The 20,546-nt window shown below is 32.6% G+C and overlaps 1 protein-coding gene across 4 annotated transcripts in view; it reads right to left on the bottom strand.

Moving 5' to 3' along the window:
* LOC124367822 (eyes absent homolog 2) overlaps positions 1-20,546 on the bottom strand; it is a 201,636-nt gene that overhangs the window by 176,558 nt on the left and 4,532 nt on the right. Inside the window, exons 1-2 of one of the 4 annotated variants that reach the window (XM_046825010.1) lie at positions 18,055-18,180; positions 7,043-7,159 (exon numbers count right to left, since the gene is read on the bottom strand). In XM_046825010.1, coding sequence (XP_046680966.1) covers positions 7,043-7,156 — 114 coding nt within the window. In that variant the 5' untranslated portion in view covers positions 7,157-7,159; positions 18,055-18,180. Of the gene's footprint in view, positions 1-7,042; positions 7,160-11,817; positions 11,851-13,042; positions 13,238-18,054; positions 18,181-20,546 lie in introns of those variants that run through there. The other 3 variants (XM_046825002.1, XM_046824975.1, XM_046824983.1) reach the window with 3 other exon arrangements.

The raw sequence follows: 20,546 nt of genomic DNA on the forward strand, positions 1-20,546 counted from the left end.
TGACATGTCTGAGGATGTGCTACATCGTGTGCGATACCAAACTTCGAATCCTACACTACTAATTAATGCGGAAATTTACAATGAGACATTGATCATGATAGAAGATACGTGTTTATTGATGGCAAATAAAGTACTGTCGTGTTTGGGCCTGACAGCACCCAATATATTATGTCGAAGATTTTTGTTACACATGGTAAAGTATACCTATCTTTATATATTTACGCACCGCAAAAAAAGACATAAAATATATTTACCAAAAAGCTTTAAATTGATTACCTGTATTTTTACCTGTATTGATTGCCTTTTGTCCGATATGATAATGATGATAATTTGACAATAAATGTGTTGTATTTAATGTATGCAAAAATGTCATTGTTTATAATTTCTGATCCCAGGTGCTGAAACCAACAAAAAAGTCAGTGCTATAAATTTTTATTCATACAGATTCATGATCCGTGAAGGTGAAGTAAATCACATTTTGATGTGTCAACGGCTTTTTCATCAGTTTGCAGTTGACATAGATGTCAAAATTGAGACCGAACGATTGACGTACATCCGTCTAAACCAACAGCAGCTTCGATCTGAAGAGTACATTCATCTTCGTGATGCTATTAATGCCGATGCAAATGCAGAAAATGTGGGAAAAATGACAATTTTGCCGGCCACTTACATTGGAAGCCCGCGCCACATGCACGAATACGCGCAAGATGCGATGTCGTATGTTAGAAAATATGGCCGTCCAGACCTATTTATTACATTCACCTGTAACCCACAATGGATGGAAAAAGAAAGAATTGCTACACGGCCAAACACCAGTTGATAGGCATGACATCAATGCCAGAGTGTTTAAGCAAAAATTGAAATCTTTAATGAATTTCATTATAAAGCATCGTGTGTATGGCCAAGTACGTTGTTGGATGTACTCTGTTGAGTGGCAAAAGCGTGGTCTGAGCGTATGGTCGACGGCAAGTGTTCTAAGCGATACCTTAGAGCATTGATTGCTGAAACCATCTCGGGAAATGATGGTTACCCGTTGTATCGTCGGCAATCAGTTGAGGACGGTGGGCGATCTGTAGTGAAGATAAAAGGACAAAATTTTGATGTAGACAATCGTTGGATTGTGCCGTACTCGCCAATAGTGTCCAAAACTTTTGAAACTCACATCAATGTAGAATTTTGTAACTCTGTCAAATCGATTAAGTACATATGTCAATATGTTAACAAAGGTAGCGACATGGCCAAGAGGTAAGTGAAACGAAGTTCACTGGGTCAGCTAGTTATTATTATTATTCTGTGCTCTGCTTCTATAACTTAGTTTTTGAAGCTTGGAAAATAACATTTATTGATTTTGGTTACGATTGTAAGTAATTTAGTACATACAAATTAACTTTTCTTCGAACAAAATTTACGTTTATAATTTAATAATTAAGTAATCTAAAATTTCCAGGAAGCTAGCGAAGTCAGTAATAATTTCCAAACATCGTTAACATTCTTTTAAATTGTAAAACCTAAATACTATACATATTTATTAAATTATCTTTACTCTGAAATACAAATGCTAACAGAATTGTTTATTTGACATACATTCTATTTTAGTTACTGATATGTATGCACGGAGTCTAGAATAGAATTAACGCCTTCAATAAAAGAAAGTGGCAACATGGTAGTCTTTGAGATATGCTACTTGCATTACATAGATTGAAGGAGTCTATACTGATTAAAAACTGTTATTTCCGGTTCTGCCTGTCATGGCAAGGAGAAATGATTACATTTTATTATTAAGTTAAAAGAAGTACTTTATACATAAATTGTTAAAACCAAATAAATTGTATATAAAACAGTAATTTAGATAATTGGCTATTATTTGTCTATTAATACATTCTTCAGCCTGTCCATTTGATTTGGAATAATTGTTAAACTTATTCTAGCACTAAATGATTTATTCACTTAACTTGAGATACATCGTTTTCAATATTCTAGACTTAGTAAAAGAGCCAACTGTAATGAGATGACATGTTTTCCATACAAGAACCATGTTACACACTTTTATGCCCTTATTTTGTATCATTAAATTATGGGAGGTGTCTCATTTTAAAGATATAATAAACATCCAAAAGCTTTTGAGTTTTCTGGTAAATTGTATAAATTTGAAATATTCATACAATGAAGTAATAAACAAATTTTGAGTTTTATTACTGAATAACCAATAAAAATATAGAAAAAACTAAAAAAAAACGGTATAAGAAGTTTAACGTTAACCTTTTATGATGGTAAAATCTGGGATGGTCACCAGTACTACTAGCCCACACTCACTCTGTAACATCATACATCAAACACTGTATTTGATGCCACAGATTTATTACAAGCCGTCAGTGTCAGTGCTATTGCCAAGAAGTAGTCGGTTGTGGTCATTAAAGTTGAACTTTCATCCAACGAAGAAAATTAACTTGAACAAACTTGATTGAAGAGACCGGGGTTTGATGTAATGACACTTTTACAACTTTGTTCAGTTGTGTGACATAATACAGATGAAAAGAGCAAGTCTTCATATAATTGCTTTTCCCACACAAAAAGAACAAAAACTAACAATGTTGATTTTTTTGTAATGTCTGTGCTCTCATCCATTTGTAAAGCAAACATATCATACATAGTTTTGGCAATAAATGGTCAACACCAATATCACTTGCCCAATCTCCAATTCTCCATTGAATAGAGTTGTTAGATGGAGTTGTTAGTGGAACAGTTCATATGGGTTCAGTATCTGAATCAGCTTCAGTGTATAAAAAAGATACTGATAAGGTGTAAAATTCTTTGTTTGAAGTTTATTTTTGACTATGGAAGGATTGTGAAGGAAACAGGATTTTTCCGGACATTTGCTATCGTTAAGTGAAGCAAACAAATCATACATACATATTTTAACCTAGTTTGTAATTATGTGTTAGGTTAGTTATTTACCTGAAGAAGAGATCAGATTGCAGATCTCGACACATAGTGTTACTGATTTTTTGCTTCACTTAACGATAGCAAATGTCCGGAAAAATCCTGTTTCCTTCAGGTGTAAAATGTTTACATACATGCAGTGGAATATGAATGCAATATTTTATTTCTCTCTTTTCTTCTTTTTCTTAAGAATAACCTTGCTATTATTTCTTAGAAGACATGTTGATTAATTTGTATGAGTTGAAAAAGTTAAGGGATTTCAGAGATGCAAATAGAAGTTTATAATATTTCACAATCCAATTCAAGTTATTTATGGAACATCTTAATAATCTTAAGGATAGTGAGAGCAAAGTTAAGGCAATAACTTTGACATCGTAGGAAGAAATAATAAAACAAAGTTAACACAAGCAGTGACTATGAAGGCATTCAAAAGATAAATAAGTTATTTTTGATATTACCGTCTTAATATAGAGCATGGAGCTTGCTTGTATTTCTATGGATAGTGTTGACTATAATACAAAGGAATATTTTTATTGCAAGTTATTTACCAATAACTTTCAATATGTAACACAATACATGACAAAAAGACAATAGACTGCTGAATGAAAAGGTTTAGATAGTGCAAATGTTTATGACTTGATTCTATTTCTTCAACATGAGATGAAATAGTACTTTCTGTGTACTAGTTGTAGTGCATAATAATTATTAATAATGGTGGATAGTAACATTTTCCCAAAAAAATTTTATAAAACAATCTGCCAATTAGTCAATTAGTCAAGTGTGTCAAATTTAAACCATGCACATTTAATAAGAGAAGAAATTTTAAAAACTAATTTGTGTTCAAGCCTCAAAAAGGTGTTCATGAGCCAGTGAATTCCTTTTTTGTCCTGAGGGACAGTTTGTCCCTGTGCTTAGTCCTATTTGGGATCTTTGAGCCTCCTTTACTTAAATTTGTGTCCTCAAAGTCCAAGGCTTTTACAGAAGCCTATCAGATTTGAGGGCTCCTGTTCTCTAATATCCTTGGGGCTGAGAAGATATGCTCCCAGGAATCTTTTCCAAATTTTTGAGATGGCAGGACAATCTAACCAAATATGCTCTGCTGATTCCTCCTCTTTTCCACAGAGTCTACATTCGTCAGTCTGGCTAAGACCCACCCTCATCAGATGTTTCCTTAGGGGGTCATGTCCTGTCAACATCCTTAATATCAGTCTAATATCCTCCTTACTCTGATCTAAGAGAGCTGCCCACCCTTTAGCGTATGGAGAGATAAACATTTTGGATAGTCTGAGGCTCTACTCCAATTAATGTTTCTTATCCTCTTTTCCCAAACTTTAACAAGAGCTTTGCTGTTGGAGAAAGATATCCCACAGCCTAGCTCAGGCCCCACCATTATGGACTCCGCTCCCTTTTTGGCAAGGATGTCTGCTTTTTCATTTCCATGAATGCCTTCATGACCCGGTACCCAACCGAGTGTTACTCTGTTATTCGGTGCCAGCTCAGCTAGAGCATTCTTACATTCCCAGACTGCTTTCGAGTCAAACAAACAGGTATCGAGTGCCTTTAGTGCATACTGACTATCAAAAAGTATCAATTATTTTAATCCTTTTGTCCTCATTTGTATGAGTCGTCTGGAGCATGAGTCTTTTGCCATGACTTCTGCTTGGAAGACCATGGCAAGTTTTCCCAGGGGCACAGCTATGTTAACTCCTGGTCCATATATTCCGTATCCTGCCCTAGAGTCAAGGCATGAACCATCTGTGTAAATCTTCAGGACTCCTTTTGTAGGGTAGGTCTCCTTTTTAATCCATTTCTGCCTTCCATCGATAGAGACAGTATATGGTTTTTCAAAGGAGTATTTCTTAACCATTGCTTCTGACACATTGGTTAGCACTTCAGACTCAGAAAATTCCTGCATTAGTATCTTCATGAGATCAGTGAATTCCTTGCCAGAATCACAATTGCTTTTAAGAATCTAAAATACTTAAAAAATGTGCTTCTGGCTACAAATTCCATCTTGAGTCTTTAAACATGAAGAATTTGTTAGACAGGGGTTTTTCAATTATGTCACTACTGCATTTAAATGTAATACTAAAACAAACTGTGTGAAAGTAAGTTCTTCAAAGATGATTTTTGAACTCATTATTGATAGTAAATTTGATAGATATATAGTACTTCCTTCAAATAGTGCAATAAGAGATAGCTGACACAAAAAAGAAATACAACATAGTTTGTTTATTCTCATCTGAGTTACCTTATTACTGATGATATTGCACGATGTATAACTGTGATGTGACTTTTACTGTGGATCTTCATGAGGCTTTTTATTAGCAGCCATGAGGGAGTTTAGATTATTGGTGTATTTGATAGTTATATAAAATAAACCATATACAAGTATTTATAGTTAGGAGGTAGACTGGCAGTAGTGATTTGTAAACTTAAACAATTGTCTAATCACTGAAGAAAGGCAAATTAGTATGTGCAAAGTAGAATCAAAAAGTTTCAAGAATTGTTATACATATGTATATTTAAGGTACAAGGGATCTATGGAAGTAATATTTCTCTTCCTTTACTTGACAGCACTGCAGGTAATACCACAGAGCTGTCTGAAATTCTGGTTACATATGTTACTTGTGGTGGAAAGTAAAAGTTGCTTAGACCAAAGTATACATGGATTCATTACATTTCAGAACATTTTTGTTTGTTTTTTCGGTTTCTATTGACATTTTGCCTGAGATACACAATTAAGTCAAATGTCACATAAACTATTTGGTAGTCTTATAGTCTTGATAAGATATGTTTCAAACCTGAAAATCCAACTGCACAGAAATTAACCCTACATCGGGCGCTAAACGGAGTTTTCCTCCGTGTATTTTTTATTATTAAAAATAGTACAACTTTTCTGATTTTGGCAGTCGATTCCCGAAGTGTACTTCACGAGCATCTTTCGGGGAAGCGAAACAATAGCCTCTCGCTTACCTCTCTCAAAATCTGTCAGTATGACGTCTACTTCCGTGCGAGACTGGACGATTCCTCCGTGAGCGCCCGATGTTGTGTTTGTAGTGCTTGGAGGAAATCTCCGTGAGCGCCTTATTGTGTTTAGTTTTTATGGAGTAATAATCCGTGTGCGCCTAAATGTGTGACCTGTGATCGTTTCTTTTTAAGTTTTACAGTATATTTTATTTGAATTTTGTGAAATGGAGAATGAAGACGAGAGACTTGTCAGTACAGAACCCGTGTGCTAGGGAACATTTCAGTATTGTTTATGGAGTGAACATTGTCCTTATAATAACCAGAAGGAAAATGTTTTGAAACTTTATGTAGTTTTTAAAAAAAATTTTAGTAAAGAATAAATTTTTATTTCAGAGTAATAATGGACACTACATTGTATAATAACTCAAGAATTGAAGTAAGTTGTTTTTGTAAGAAGTTAAAAACTAAGTTAATTTCCATATATTATAACAGTAGGTTAAACATTTTTACAATTAATTGCATTATTTCTTAAAATAAATCATGTTGTTACTATATACTAACATTTTTTAAGATTTTGAATTTCTTATTTGGAAAATTCATTACATAAGAGAGCAATTTTTATTTAACTTATAAAAATGAATATATTACATTGTAATTAAATCCGTATGAATATTTAAACAAATAAAAACAGTTTAAACTACTATGATATCCATTATTCGCTAACCTGGAGGAAACCTCCGTGAGCGCCTGATGGTGTTTCTAATTTTAAGCGCCTGATGGAGGGTTAAGTATACTTAAGAAGGTGTAATATCAATATTTATAAGACAGATATTAATTCTGCATCGAGGGAGAAAATCTGAGAGTTGGCATCTTTTAGAAATGCGTGGTATAGTCACACTCTAAAGGTTTTTGCAAATGAGGCTCTTCATTCCCAAAATAAAAGGTGTAATTATATTGGATCAATCTTTAAATGGTAGCAGCAAACCATCCAATCTAATGCATTGGTACAGTTTTATGTTGGTGTAAATACCATATAGAGTCAAATATCAAGCATAAAAAGTCCAAAGTGTATCTGTATTATTTAATTACTTGTATTCTTATGACAATAATATAAACAAATGCACTCACTTACCTCAGGTGATGTTGGTTTTGACTTCTTCTTCAGATCATCTGGTCCAACGTCCCAGCGACTTTTCCTCCTCACTTTGCCAGCTTTCAAATCCATTTCCCTTGCAGATGGAGCCATAATCTGCAATGACAGTGATATTAAATGAGATTTTAAAGTTGCCACAGTATTTTAACACATTTACTGCAGTATCACTTCTGAATGACACACAGTTGACTCTGGTCAACGTTAACAGATAGCTATGTAATTGAGTGCAGGTCCTCTGTGCTTAGAAATGTGTCAGAAACATTGTAGTGCACTCAGACTGCTACTTTACCTATTTATAAGTGTCTCTGGTCTCAAAACAATTTAAAGGTTTTTATTTTGAGCTTCTTCGTCAGCGACTTTCTTTGGATCTCATCAGACGAATATGACTCAAGATTCCACAAGTTCAAGTGCAGCGTTGCAGAGTTGGGAGTTCTGGAGTGTTGGGAATAGCCCCACCCCCCACGGAGACCACTTGTTCACTTACATTCATGGTGAGCACAGTGTGGGAAAAGATGATGGAAGGTGAGGGCAACTGGGATTGTGTTTTACAATTACCTAGACTGAGAAGCAGACTAGACTAAATGATCACAAGGCTTGAAATGAAGAGAGCCCCTTGGGGCAAGCCAAATTTAAGCCTAGCCTAGTAATATGAAAAACAATCCCAGGATATGTCCCTAAAGAGTAGAGGAGTATTTTAGTGGGCAACCCGTGTGTTTCATCCCACTGCTTAGAGGAGTCAAATACTGCAAGCTGGCCAGCTGTGTGCATAAAGCATTTTTCCTCCTCCCTTTATATACAGGGTGGCGCAGAGAAACGGGAAATTTTGAAGTTGTTGTTTGTACTTCTGTAAGTCTCGTAGGAGTGAGGGACAGAAGTCATGATGCCAAGTAGTAACGGTCATTTAGTTGAGATAGAGCAGTGGAGTGGTGCGGAGCGTGCCGTTTCCGTGAGAGCATATTACAAAAATGGCGACAGTGTAACAGCTGCACAACGAATGTTCTGACGCCATTATGATATTTCTCCCCGCGGTTGAGTTCCTTCTTCACATGCCATATCATCATGGGCTCGGAATTTTGAAGAGACTGGTTCGGCCTTAAAGAAAAAACCTCCTGGGCCTATAGTGACTGTTCGAACCCCAGAAAATATTGATGCAGTGCGAGTCACATTGGAAAGAAGTCTGCGTCGTTCTGTACAAAAAATCGCCTCATCATTGCGACTTGAGTGTCGGAGCGTGCAAAGAACTGCACGGCCTGCAGTTTCAACCTTACAAGCTTTAGATTGTTCAAGCTCTAAAACCAAATGACGGTGAATTACGCTTATAATTTTGTGAACAGCTACTAACCACAAAATCAATGAGGACACAAATTTTTTTGAAAATCTTTGGATGTCTGATGAGGACCACTTTCATTTAAATGGGCATGTCAGTAAGCAGAACATGCGTTACTGGTCTCGCAGAAATCCCGGTGAACTTCATCAACGTCCGTTACACAGCCTTAAAGTTACTGTATGGTGTGCAGTGTCTTGTTGAGAGATAATTAGACCTTACTTCTTTGAGGATTGTAATGGTTCCACTGTAACTATCACATCTTTTGCTCCACGGCTTCATGCTTCTCCAGATATTGACATTCAGCAATCCTGGTTTCATCAGGATGGAACCACCTCACACACTGCCAATCTGTCAATGGCAGCACTGAGGCGTTTGTTTGGGGAGCGCATAGTTTCAAGGAACGCTAACGTCACAGCCTCTACGATCTCCAGACCTCTCAGTATGCGACTTTTTTCTATGGGGACATTTAAAGAGCGTTGTGTACCAGACTAGGCCAAGAAATCTTCTTGAGCTCAAGACTCAGATTGAAGAACACGTCGCCAAAATCCCACAGAACACATTGCGTCACACAATGACAAGTTTTCGAAATCAATTGAATGAATGTGTTAGGCGCGATGGACAGCACTTAACTGATGTTATTTTTAAAAAGTCACTTTAACTTTATTGTTATTTCCAACATTTCTTATGTAATTTCCACTCTTGCCTAACACATTTTAAGCATTAAAAAGTTGTTTGTACAATTCATTGGTTTATTATGATTATTTCAAAATTTCCCGTTTCTCTGCGCCACCCTGTATATACTGAAAAACAAAAATACTGAAAAGTTTACCATTTTGCTTCCTATAAAAATTAATTTCTCGAATTACCTGATTGTAATCAAATCATTGCAGTTTTTAAGAACAGCTGCTTAATAACGATCATTGTTGAAAACAGCTGTTTGATTGAAGAATATTGCTTGTGCTGTAAAAACATAACCTAAGCTCCTCTACAGTTTTACTGATATTGAAGTTTGAGAAATGGCATTTAATGTTGAACAAAAAGTAAATTGTTGTGTGTGGGTTATTGCTTTTGGCAACATTACAGAAGCAATTAGACAATTTCAGGTTGCCTACCCAGGAGTTGAACCATGTAGCAATCCAACAATAACTAATTGGAAAATCTTTTGTAAGAAAATGAAAGTGTCGTAAAAAAAGTACTCTAGAGGATCAAATGAGGAAAGAGAAGTACTAGTACGCACATCAATGCTCCGCTCTCCAGGTAAACTGAAATCACTAAGAAGGGTTCAACTTGAAACTGGTGTTCCAAAGTCTTCAGTACAGAGAATATTTAAGAAAACCAATATTAAATTTTACAAAAGTCACCTAGTCCATAATCTTCTTGAAGATGATCCGAACAGGAGAGTGGAATTTTGTTCTTGTATCATTGAGTTTCATGAGCTAGATCCTAATTGGCATACTCAAATTGTTTTTTCAGACGAGTCCACTTTCTACCGCAATGGTGCGCAATGTAAATAGTCATAATTATAGCTTAAATAATGATGAGGAATTAAAACAATCAATTGAAAAGGAACTTTTCCGGATAGCGCAGAATTTCTGTGTAAGAGCTTACGATTAATTTGTTAAGCGCTGTTATCAGTGTGTCGCTGTGGATGGATTACAGTTCGAATAAATGTGGACTGTAATTATAGGTTTTTTAATAGCCTATGTTCTATTGTGATTGAAATGCTTTATTTATCTAGAATATAACAATAAATAATTTTACAAAACCAAAAATACTGTTCTTTTACTGTTTTTAAAGTATAGTTTTTCAAAATGCCACCATTTTGTTTCAACAATTGCTAGAGAGCTGAAATTTTCACAGAATATTATTAAAACCTATTTAATGAATGGTGTAGTGTTTGAAAATGTTCAGTGCATAAATGGGCAAGTAATATAAAATCAAACGTTTAAACCTCTTTGTGGGACATCCTGTATATACATTTTTACATAAATATAAAACTATGAATAATAACCACATGAATAACTGTTAAATATATATTTGGGAAAGATCTTGTTCAAAAGACTTGCTAGAATTGGTTTGCCAATATTAGTCATTTTTACTCTTTACAAGAGTCTTACCCGTCCTTGATTTCAAAATTTATTGGTAGTTGTACACTATTAGCCACATTTTACATTCTCAGGTATTTTATTCAAATGGCAAGGAACATTCACTACAACTAAAACTGGAATAAACTCAATTTAGTCAGAAAATCAATTTACAGAACAATTAAAGTAGGTATAGGTACATTCTACTGCTTATTGGCAATGTCAAGGTTGGTTTGATTTTAGCTGTGAGTGGTTAGCGAGTGCTACAGCAGCCTGCACTGCTGGGTGGAGACATTCGTGATCAGACCTTCAGACCTGATATGTACCACGAGAAATGTTTTTCGTTCATAGCCAGTAACGCAGAGGCCGAATATTAAGAACAGAATCACTGCTTTATTAAAGGCTACTATATATAATGGGAAAATAAAACTTCAAGTAGCTTATATTATTTCAGAAAAAATAACAGTAGCACGTCTGAAGACAAAGGGCAGAGTAAAATGTGTACTGAATAACGGAATTATTGATACTTACCATTGATCTAATGGTAACAATGTACATTAATTTAATATACAATAGCATAACCGTATAAACAATATGACAAAAATATAACAACTATAAATATTTTTAAAACAGTAAATGGGATTTTTGTAAAACCTTTTATAAGTTCTCTCGTAGGTACCAATAAACAAGCAAAACGTGGTAGAAACAGTTGTAACCGGACAACTGTAAGCTACTTCTCTTCAATATACCAGGTTTTCAGTACCAGTCCAAACTCTTTAAGCCAAGATAAACAGTTTATCATATTTTAGAGCACTCTTTTGAGGTAAAAATCACTTTTAGAGCCAAAATATTATGTTAACTGTTTGAAATTTTGTTAACAGTGATGCAGATGATAATTACACTAAAATTAATTAATCAACATTGGTTGATAATATAGATGGTTCTAATTAACAATTATTGTTTGTTAATATCAATATACATATTATTCATATTATTGACTTGAGATTTCATTTCATTTCAAGAATTAAAATATATTTTGCTATTTCATGTAGTATCAAATATTTCAGTATAAATTCTTTTAATGGTGGAAACATTTTACTATACAATCGCCTATTTAATTTAACAGCCTTGCAAGATGGTTTGATAGTGTGAGTTATATTACAAAACACTGTGGACCTACTGCCATGGAAAACATTAGAAATAAACCGTTGAAACCTATTTAACCCTTTCTCAGGTGAATTACCTCCTCATGGCACCATTATGAGTTGAATTAATTCTTGCAAGGATATATATGTACAAATCTAAGACAATGTACATAATATTTGACTTATTTCGGTACTTACAATCTCAAATCGCGGCATCAACGACTATGAGTCGGACTATGTGGTGTCACAGCTGATCAAATAGGGAACACATATACATGGAACTCAGGTCATAGACAGCGGAGTAAAAACTTGAATGAAAGTAGGCTGTAAATTATGTATTTGAGAGTTACTATACAAAATTTCATGTAGAAATTCTTATTTATGTCAGAATAAAAAATAAACATGTGAGTCGGTACCATATAGTGGAAATGTCATTTTAGAAAGTACGGGATGGTACCGACCAGCAGTTCTAGGGTTAAATTAAATTTTAACCTATAGGTACAATATGAAAAGGTGTTTACAATTGATAGCCTATGGATGATTTAAATTAGTAATTGTTCAAATTCATTATTCAGTATTTGTATTTTATATCAATGGTTTTTTTAGAAAGTATAATTTGTTAATGTCGGTATAAAAACCAGGTTTGCTTATCGTATTCAATCTAAAAAAAATTATGTTAGTTATTCTGGATTTGAACCATTATTTTGAAATAATAAATAAAAATGAGGTAATTGATACATTTGTACAAAAACAATGGTAACTAGGGACACAGTTTATGAAAGTCTACCCAATAAGGAGAGTCCTTCCTATATGCCTTACATATATAACTTTTTTTTATTATTTATCAATGGACAATCATTTTCAGCAAGTAAAATAAGGTTCAAGACAATAAGCTAATATAGTATGTGGAAACAAAATAAATGTAAACAAAATTACTATCCCAAGTGTCTATTACCTATAACTTGTCTTATGACAATTTTTAATAATTCAATAACATTAAATTTCTTAATTTACCGGCCTCTGTATTAATGTTTTGTTTTGTTATAGGCCTATTAGGCAATTTCAATATTACGTAGACCTCCAGTTTGATATTCAAGACACTAACATAACCTAACCTAAAACCTAGACACAAAATAATGGTATGTAAGATTAGATATTTGAACTATGGCAACTATATAATACTAATATTCTAATTAAAAATATAATATAACAAATAAAACAACTAGGCCTATTTATAAGCCAAACATAAAACAACATAACCTCAAAAGGTCATTCATATTTATCTTACGTATAAGGTAAGAGTTTGATGATTACTGATTTTGTTATATAACTAATTATGTAGTGTTAAGCTAACCAAAATAATTATTTTATAAAATAATTCCTATAAGTATTCTTTGGTAACAATTAAAGAAATATTACTCACATTTCATTTACCACTTGTTTTAAGTCTTTAAATCATGGTTTATCAGATGAATTAAATGTGAAATAAACTCCCACCTTGCCAACATAACTTCACTTCAGTTTGAGGAAAATAAGATAAGAGATATTAACTTCAAAATAAAAAGATACCAAAATTTGAAATGTAAACAAATAATCTTAATCTGACAGTCTTTGCTCGTTCAGTAAAAGCAGCTGTTTTGTTAAATGTTTCACGTGATGCAAAGATATCTAACATTAGCATTGGATGATTAGTATTAGTTAGTAAACACAAAATTCGTAAGTTATGTATAAAACTGTAATTTCACAAAATCTGAAATAGAAACTTGAAGAAAGTTTGGCGAAGAATTTAACTTACAAGCAAAAGCGAACTAAAAGCAAGACCCTTCACTGATGTGTCATTGCCTATCCAAGGCAATATACACAATGCCACGCAATCAACAATGTTAGAAGACCCTACATTATCCTTGATTTTGATAAGTACCAATGAATTTATTATTTATCACAGAGTGTAAATAGTAAATACAAAGACAATAATCTTGCGAAATATAATGTAATTTTGTTATATTTAATCACAGGATTTACGTGATGCTCGTGTCTGCCGCGATCATGGGGCATGAAATTAGACATCGTTTCAATCTGATGATATGTATCGTTTGAAGATACTGATTTTATCAAACATATCTAATTAATTGGACACATCTAATTGTAGAGGTAGAGTACTCCAACACAAAACACTTTAAACCAGATAAATAGTTCAGGTAAATGTGGAGCGACTCTCGCGCTTTATTCTCCTCAGTCCCGATAACATTGACTTACTCTCAATCGTAGAGCGAGAACAACCATTTATGTCACTCAAAAAGATGTTTATTTAGGAATCTCCACAAACTCACTCAGATCAACTACAGCTTTCATACCTGGTTCTACTCTACTCTGTATACATACAGGCCACAGGGTGCCTTGAAGACACTGTGCATACGTTAAACGAAATTTATAATAAATTTTAAATACGATAAAATAAATTCATAATTTAAAACCTTAAAAATTAAACAACATTTAAAATAGACTGGTGAGTTAATTATGACAGGCAAAACAATTTAAATTTGGCAGAACAGTGTATTGAAAAATCTTTAGTGTTGCATTTAATACACACAGATTTTGTTTTTAGTGCAACATCTTTGCCTGTAAGTGGTTTTAGCTACGGTTGACACTTTCTTTTGTCAAACTAAACCAAAGATATGGTTAGTGTGGATGATTTTTAACGAAAAGGGAGTGTTTATAGAGTGAAATGTTTCATTAATTTCATTCCAAATTATTTTAAAGTTATTTAATTTTAAACTGTATTACTATATATTTAATAATAATTTATGTGCGATGTATACTTAAATACTTATATCTCCCTAGTTTTCACCTAGCTTTAACTAAGATCCTTCCCTTTTTTACTTAAACCAATTATGTTTTTAATGTTCCGTTGATATATCATTCCATCCATTTCATTAGTATTAGTCGGATATTTTACTTATTCCATCATATTTAATTAAACACGCCCATTTAATTAATACCACAAAATATTTATCTCAAATTCCACATCTTCTTACTAGTTCCCAGATTTAGTGCTGTACGTGCTAACTGGCTAGCAAGTGCAATCCGATGTGCACCACTAACAGTACTGAAATATTTCAGTCCTGTTTCTTCATCAACAGAGGCTTTCATTTAATGAGCTGAAGAAGACTGCGTCAAGACTTTTTCTAAATACTGTCTTAATTACATGTCTCTCAATAATACATCTTTATAACAGTATAGTTTAAACTGGTGGCCACTAATAAATATTGTCTAATATCTTTGTTACTCGTCTATATCCTCAAGACAAGGTCTTAGCCAGCCAGGGGGTGTAAGGCGTCCGAATCCTCCCCAAACTTTCAATTTTTCAATTTCTTTTTTAGCAAACAATTATTATTTAAATAATTTAGCATTACTGAAATTCACTGCTGAAGGATCGTTTTTAACATTGAAACGGGTCAAGAATCTTTTAAGGAACAAAATGGGGAATGAGCAGTTGACTGCACTTACACTACTTTCTGTCCACTACGGTAAAATATCAGTCATCTTAACATCCCCCCCCTCAAATAATTTTTCCTGGCTACGTTCTTGCCGTGGTTGCAAAACAGTTTTAGGTGGGATCATTCTTTTCACTCTAACTAATGTATTTTATTGTAACCCAATTCCAGTTAGTATGCTGAATCCAAAGATTCATTTAGAACAAATATATAAATTCAATCTTCAAGACTTATAATCGTTATTGATAAAGTTGAAGAAATTTTGATATGTCACCAAATTGTTTTCAAAGCGGACCGTTTGAAACTCGAATCTTTGTTCTTGATTATGAATCCTCAGAAGGGATTCATAATCAAGGCCTTTGTTAATATCATATTTTCAACAATCATAGTTTATAATTTCTTTAAAAACATAATTTTATCGATAAATATTAATAACTGGAATATTTAATTTGAACTAGCATGCATGCTTCTTACCTATATTTGAATTAATTAATTGTCTATAAATAGTCAGCACGAAATACTGCCCAAGTGAAAGGAATCTAACCTTTTCTTACTTCCGGGACCAACCATGTTTGAATTGTTTATAGTTTTATTTTTACTTAAAATTTTTTATCCCAAATCTAAGGAAACCCCATATGTCATTGTTCTTTACTTCACAGCTTTTTAAATCTATATTAATAACTTATATTTTATTTCTCATTTGTTAAAAAAGGTTGATTAATTCTATTTATAATAATACAAATTATTAACAGAAAAATAAACATGGGTAAAATTTTAAGTAGAATGTTTTATTTTTATGTTAGTAAATGTAATAATGGTATACTTATGGATTTATACTTATGTGATTATTGTTGCAACAAAGTGCTAAAATAATTTTATTAAAATTAATATTCGATAGTTAAAATGTTCACCAAATATAAAACATATATACACACACAATTTAGAGAAAAATTAAAAATTATTGAGATTTTGGCATAACTGTGTATTTGTGTGACGTTATCCCAAATCTTCACCTTGATCAATCTGGTTTTGAAATAAATTGCTTGTAAATTTATAATAAATCAATTTATTTGTAACTTTTTCCCAAAAATAATACCATTAAACATAGGCTTATCATAATTTATTGTTTTTTTTTTTAGTAAATATTGGCAATATTGTTATTAAGGAAAAAATGTAACAATAGATTATTAAACTAACCTAAATAGAATAATTTTATCTTAAATAGTTTACTCCATACATCCTTTATATTGTGCTTGAATTTTACTTTATACGATATGATATGACATAGGCCTTAGGCCTATTTTTAGTAACAGGACTGAAATTTCTGATTATTGAGTGTGTTAGATGTTTCTATAAACAAAATAATTCGAGGTCTTAAATTCCAAATCTTCTTGAGGTAAAAAAAAAAAAAAAAACAATTTATGTCTGAGATTTAGAGCAACTCAACATATAAGTTGTATATTAGGCCCCCATAAACGATATCTTTAAACTTCCATAAACTAAAACTAACAGATATAACACATACTAGAGATTACGAACAACTGTGCTTAATGAGTACGATAATCACAACTAGCTTTATGAGCTTACTTTATTTAATAAACGTTTTATTTTTAATGTTAGATGTTTACCTGATTTTCATAAAAGAAATTTTCAATAGTCACTGAAAAAAATGGATTTTAACGTTAGATTACAAGATTTAAAAGTTTATAAATGGTAATGTATTAAAGATTATGACTAGAAATCCAAAGTTAAGATTAGAGGGAGAACTGCCTTGGACCTAATCATATCATAACAGAGGAGGTCATTTTGATGTCTCACTGAGGGGATGCTTATTTAGCTCATGAACACGTGTGTGCGCTGCATAAGCATCCGTCCCTCATATATGGTCTTTCCTATTTTGGCACATTTTACACGTCAATGTTCTTATCAAGCAACCCTACGCTAAACGTCATAGCATCAGAGGTACTTATTCCACCGTACAACAGGAAGATAGGAAGTAGTATCCACGTCCATAGGTTACATCTTATTAGGTTAAGCATAAACCTTCTGTTAATAACTCAGATACGTTTCTTAATCCAAAGAACCACAGAACCAAGTGAGAAAAACGTCTGAAAATTTTGTTATTAAGACAAGGGAGATTCATATATAGGTCTACTACAACAAAATCTATTATAATGGCCACTTTTTGTATAATTCAAATATTCTCCTAAATATTCAAGAACACTTACTAAACCTTGGCTATAAATACAAAGCTGTGGAATGCAAGGTGTTGGGTACCACACATTGCCAAAACTTTGTTCCTTATTAAGCATATCTATTTACTATATCATCTAAAAAAGGTCTCCCCAAAATGAAACAATGATTAAGGATCTATTTGCCCAAACAATTCCAAGTTGTGGGACATGGGAACCTTTTAACAGATGTTTTCACAAGGTTAATTATGATCTGGATAAGGGCTACTGTAAAAATAAGGCGAAAACCTACAACGAACTCAAGATTGAATGAAATATCAGAATGTAAATTTCATGTGTTAAAAAATAAAAAATACCTTTCGGAATTCCACGAATGTTTGTTCATATCACTGCTTTTCAAATCATGAACATGAGGAACCCAAAACTAAACATAAAGGGCGTTTCGTTATATATATAGTAAGCAGCAAATTTTGAGCTAAAATTGGCAATGAAACATCTTTACAACGCCAATTTGTCATAAGTGGAAGAAATTACCTATATTTATAGAAGAAATCTGTATTATTATTAAAAACCAGTTTTTAATTTATTTAGAGAAAAACTGTTCATTAAGAAACATATTTATGCTTTAAGTCGTTAAGCTGCGATCTATCTTAGAAGAAAATTGTGATCGTACACGTTTTAGTACAAGTTGTACTATCATTTTACACACCCATAAAATTAAATGTACAAAATAAATTAAGATTACATACATATCTGTATAATAAATAAGTTACATCGGTTTATGAGATCGTAATGTTACGTTTCGCTCCAACTACTATGGTTGCGTCTTGCGTGTCATGTTTAATGCATGGCTGATAAATAAACATGGCCGTGGTCGACCATAATCAACAGTTTAAGCCTCAGACAAAGTGCGCATTCGCAGACAGATATCATCTTCGTCGCAATTACTCTATTAATGTACATGCAAGGAATCACGTAATTTTCAACACTGATTAATAACATAGATATATACGCCAAGCCCCAGTACACCTTACATACTCATGGGCGTACCTAGAGAGGTAGAGAGAGTGTACAGGCTGGAATGTTATTAAAAGGGAAATATTTAAATATTAATAAGTTTCACAAACAGAATGTATAAAATCGAAGGGCCGTTAATGAAAGACAGTTATTTACATACATGGAACAACCAGTAACTGAAACATAACTAAGCATGGTTGGAGATACATAATATATTGTTACAAAATGATCTAACATGTAAGTTATTTATTAAATTAAAAATTATGTTTACCATTAACACAAGAGTAAAACAATCGTAACACTTTGCATTTGAATAGACGCAGAGGAGTTTCATAATAAAGGCCACCTTATTTTCTTTACTCTACTGAAGGGATCGAATGTCAATGGAGAGATAAGTGCTTTGTGCTTGCCGTATATTTTGAATCTTATTATGCTGCTTGTGTTTAATGACATTTCAGAGTTCATAAAATGTATTTGACTTCACTCTCAATATTATTTGTAGTAATTATATTATTAATATTATTATATTATAGGTCATAGTAATATAGGTTTATTATATTATTTAAAAACGCACATGTCAAGATAGTCTACGAAATTTAAATACAAAATTAAAAGAGTAAAATGAAATTACTGTATCAGCTAAAAGTATAACATTATAAATTAATTATGGCAAACCATGATCAGAAAAGTATCAAAGTAAAGGGTAACAGATGGAATGAAAATGTAAATATGAATATTATTTAAATATGAGACTTAACAATGGAGTAAATATTGAATTAAGTAACGGAAGAAGAAGTTAAGGAACAAAATAACTAACGATTTTTACCAAGCCCTGTAATATAAGAGACGAATAGAAATGTTGAACTCTACCTGAAAGTGACGAATACGTAGTTTGAGACCCATCATATACGCGCATTTTTCGTTCAAAATTTTTTTTAGTGTTTATAAATAGTGATTACATAGAGTTATATAGCTGTCTCTCTTAAATGATATTGTGGGTAGGCTATCCCATGTAACACGCTACGTTGTCTGTGTACTGCATTATTAAGTTTACTTACTACGGATATAAGAATGTCTATCAAAATGTATGGTTGTAGTTTTCAGTTAAACACTGTTACAATCATACAGAATGCAGGTATGAGTGAGTCAACGTGCCTTCAAGGATACAGACAGGATGGCAAAGACAGTAGCAACAACAAATGAAATTAACTGTCTATAAAAAACGAATGTGAGGCATGATAATGTATCATTTTTATATTACAACAGTAAGTTATATGTTTAAATACAAGACCTAAAATATAAAGTAGGTATAGTATATACTGTACAAGTATAATTCAGTTATTATAAACACGATTGTAACAATTATTTTTTTCTTGTCACCATAAAGTTCCAGTCTCCGATTTGTAAATAAGAGATATGATCTACAGAGAAAGTTTTACGAACGTTAGATGTGTTATTAACAATATATTTTGCACACAAAATTTGGATATTTCAAGCATGTAAACCGTGCACCAAGCACATGGACAAATGACGCTACTAACTGTACTATGTCACATTGTATGTAAATTTTATCTGTGTCTTTATTTTGGAATTTTTACAATAGACCTATTAATTAACTTTTAATTTTATGTGTTTATCATAAGTTAAATTAGAAACTTATACAGAATTATTACATTTCTGAATGTATAGTGTACAGTAAGTAGTGTTTATATAACTTACACTTTTTACGTTTTAAAACTCATGATGAAACTTACAAACCACTTATTAAAACTTATTGAGCTATAAATTATAAATAATTTTTCCATTGAACTTTTGAGCGTAATTAACTTGTACGAGCGGTATATAGTCTCCATTTAAAGATCATGATGTCAATTTGGTATGAAGAGAAAAGGCTTACAGGTGCAAAAAAGGAACATACGTCTAACTAAACTATGTTTAGCTAATATGTTATACGTGTACACTATATCCAAAATTTAGGGTAAAGTTCATTCACTTTAGTTTGTGTCCGGTTATAGCTCTCATGTGCTTCATACTCAATTAAATTCTTGGACAGTTTTTTTGGACTTCTCTTAGAAAGTCTTTCTGCTCCAACGTTATTCTACCATCTGTACAAAGTTCCCTACTCATCGAGACATATTTTTCAGTGGACGGATCTTAACACAAAACCTCCAGTATGTAATATAACAAATATCTGACATTTTAGAGGACTAGACCTTCTTCTACC

This window comes from Homalodisca vitripennis, chromosome 1 (genome assembly GCF_021130785.1).
Source record: "Homalodisca vitripennis isolate AUS2020 chromosome 1, UT_GWSS_2.1, whole genome shotgun sequence".
Taxonomy (NCBI): Eukaryota; Metazoa; Arthropoda; class Insecta; order Hemiptera; family Cicadellidae; genus Homalodisca; species Homalodisca vitripennis.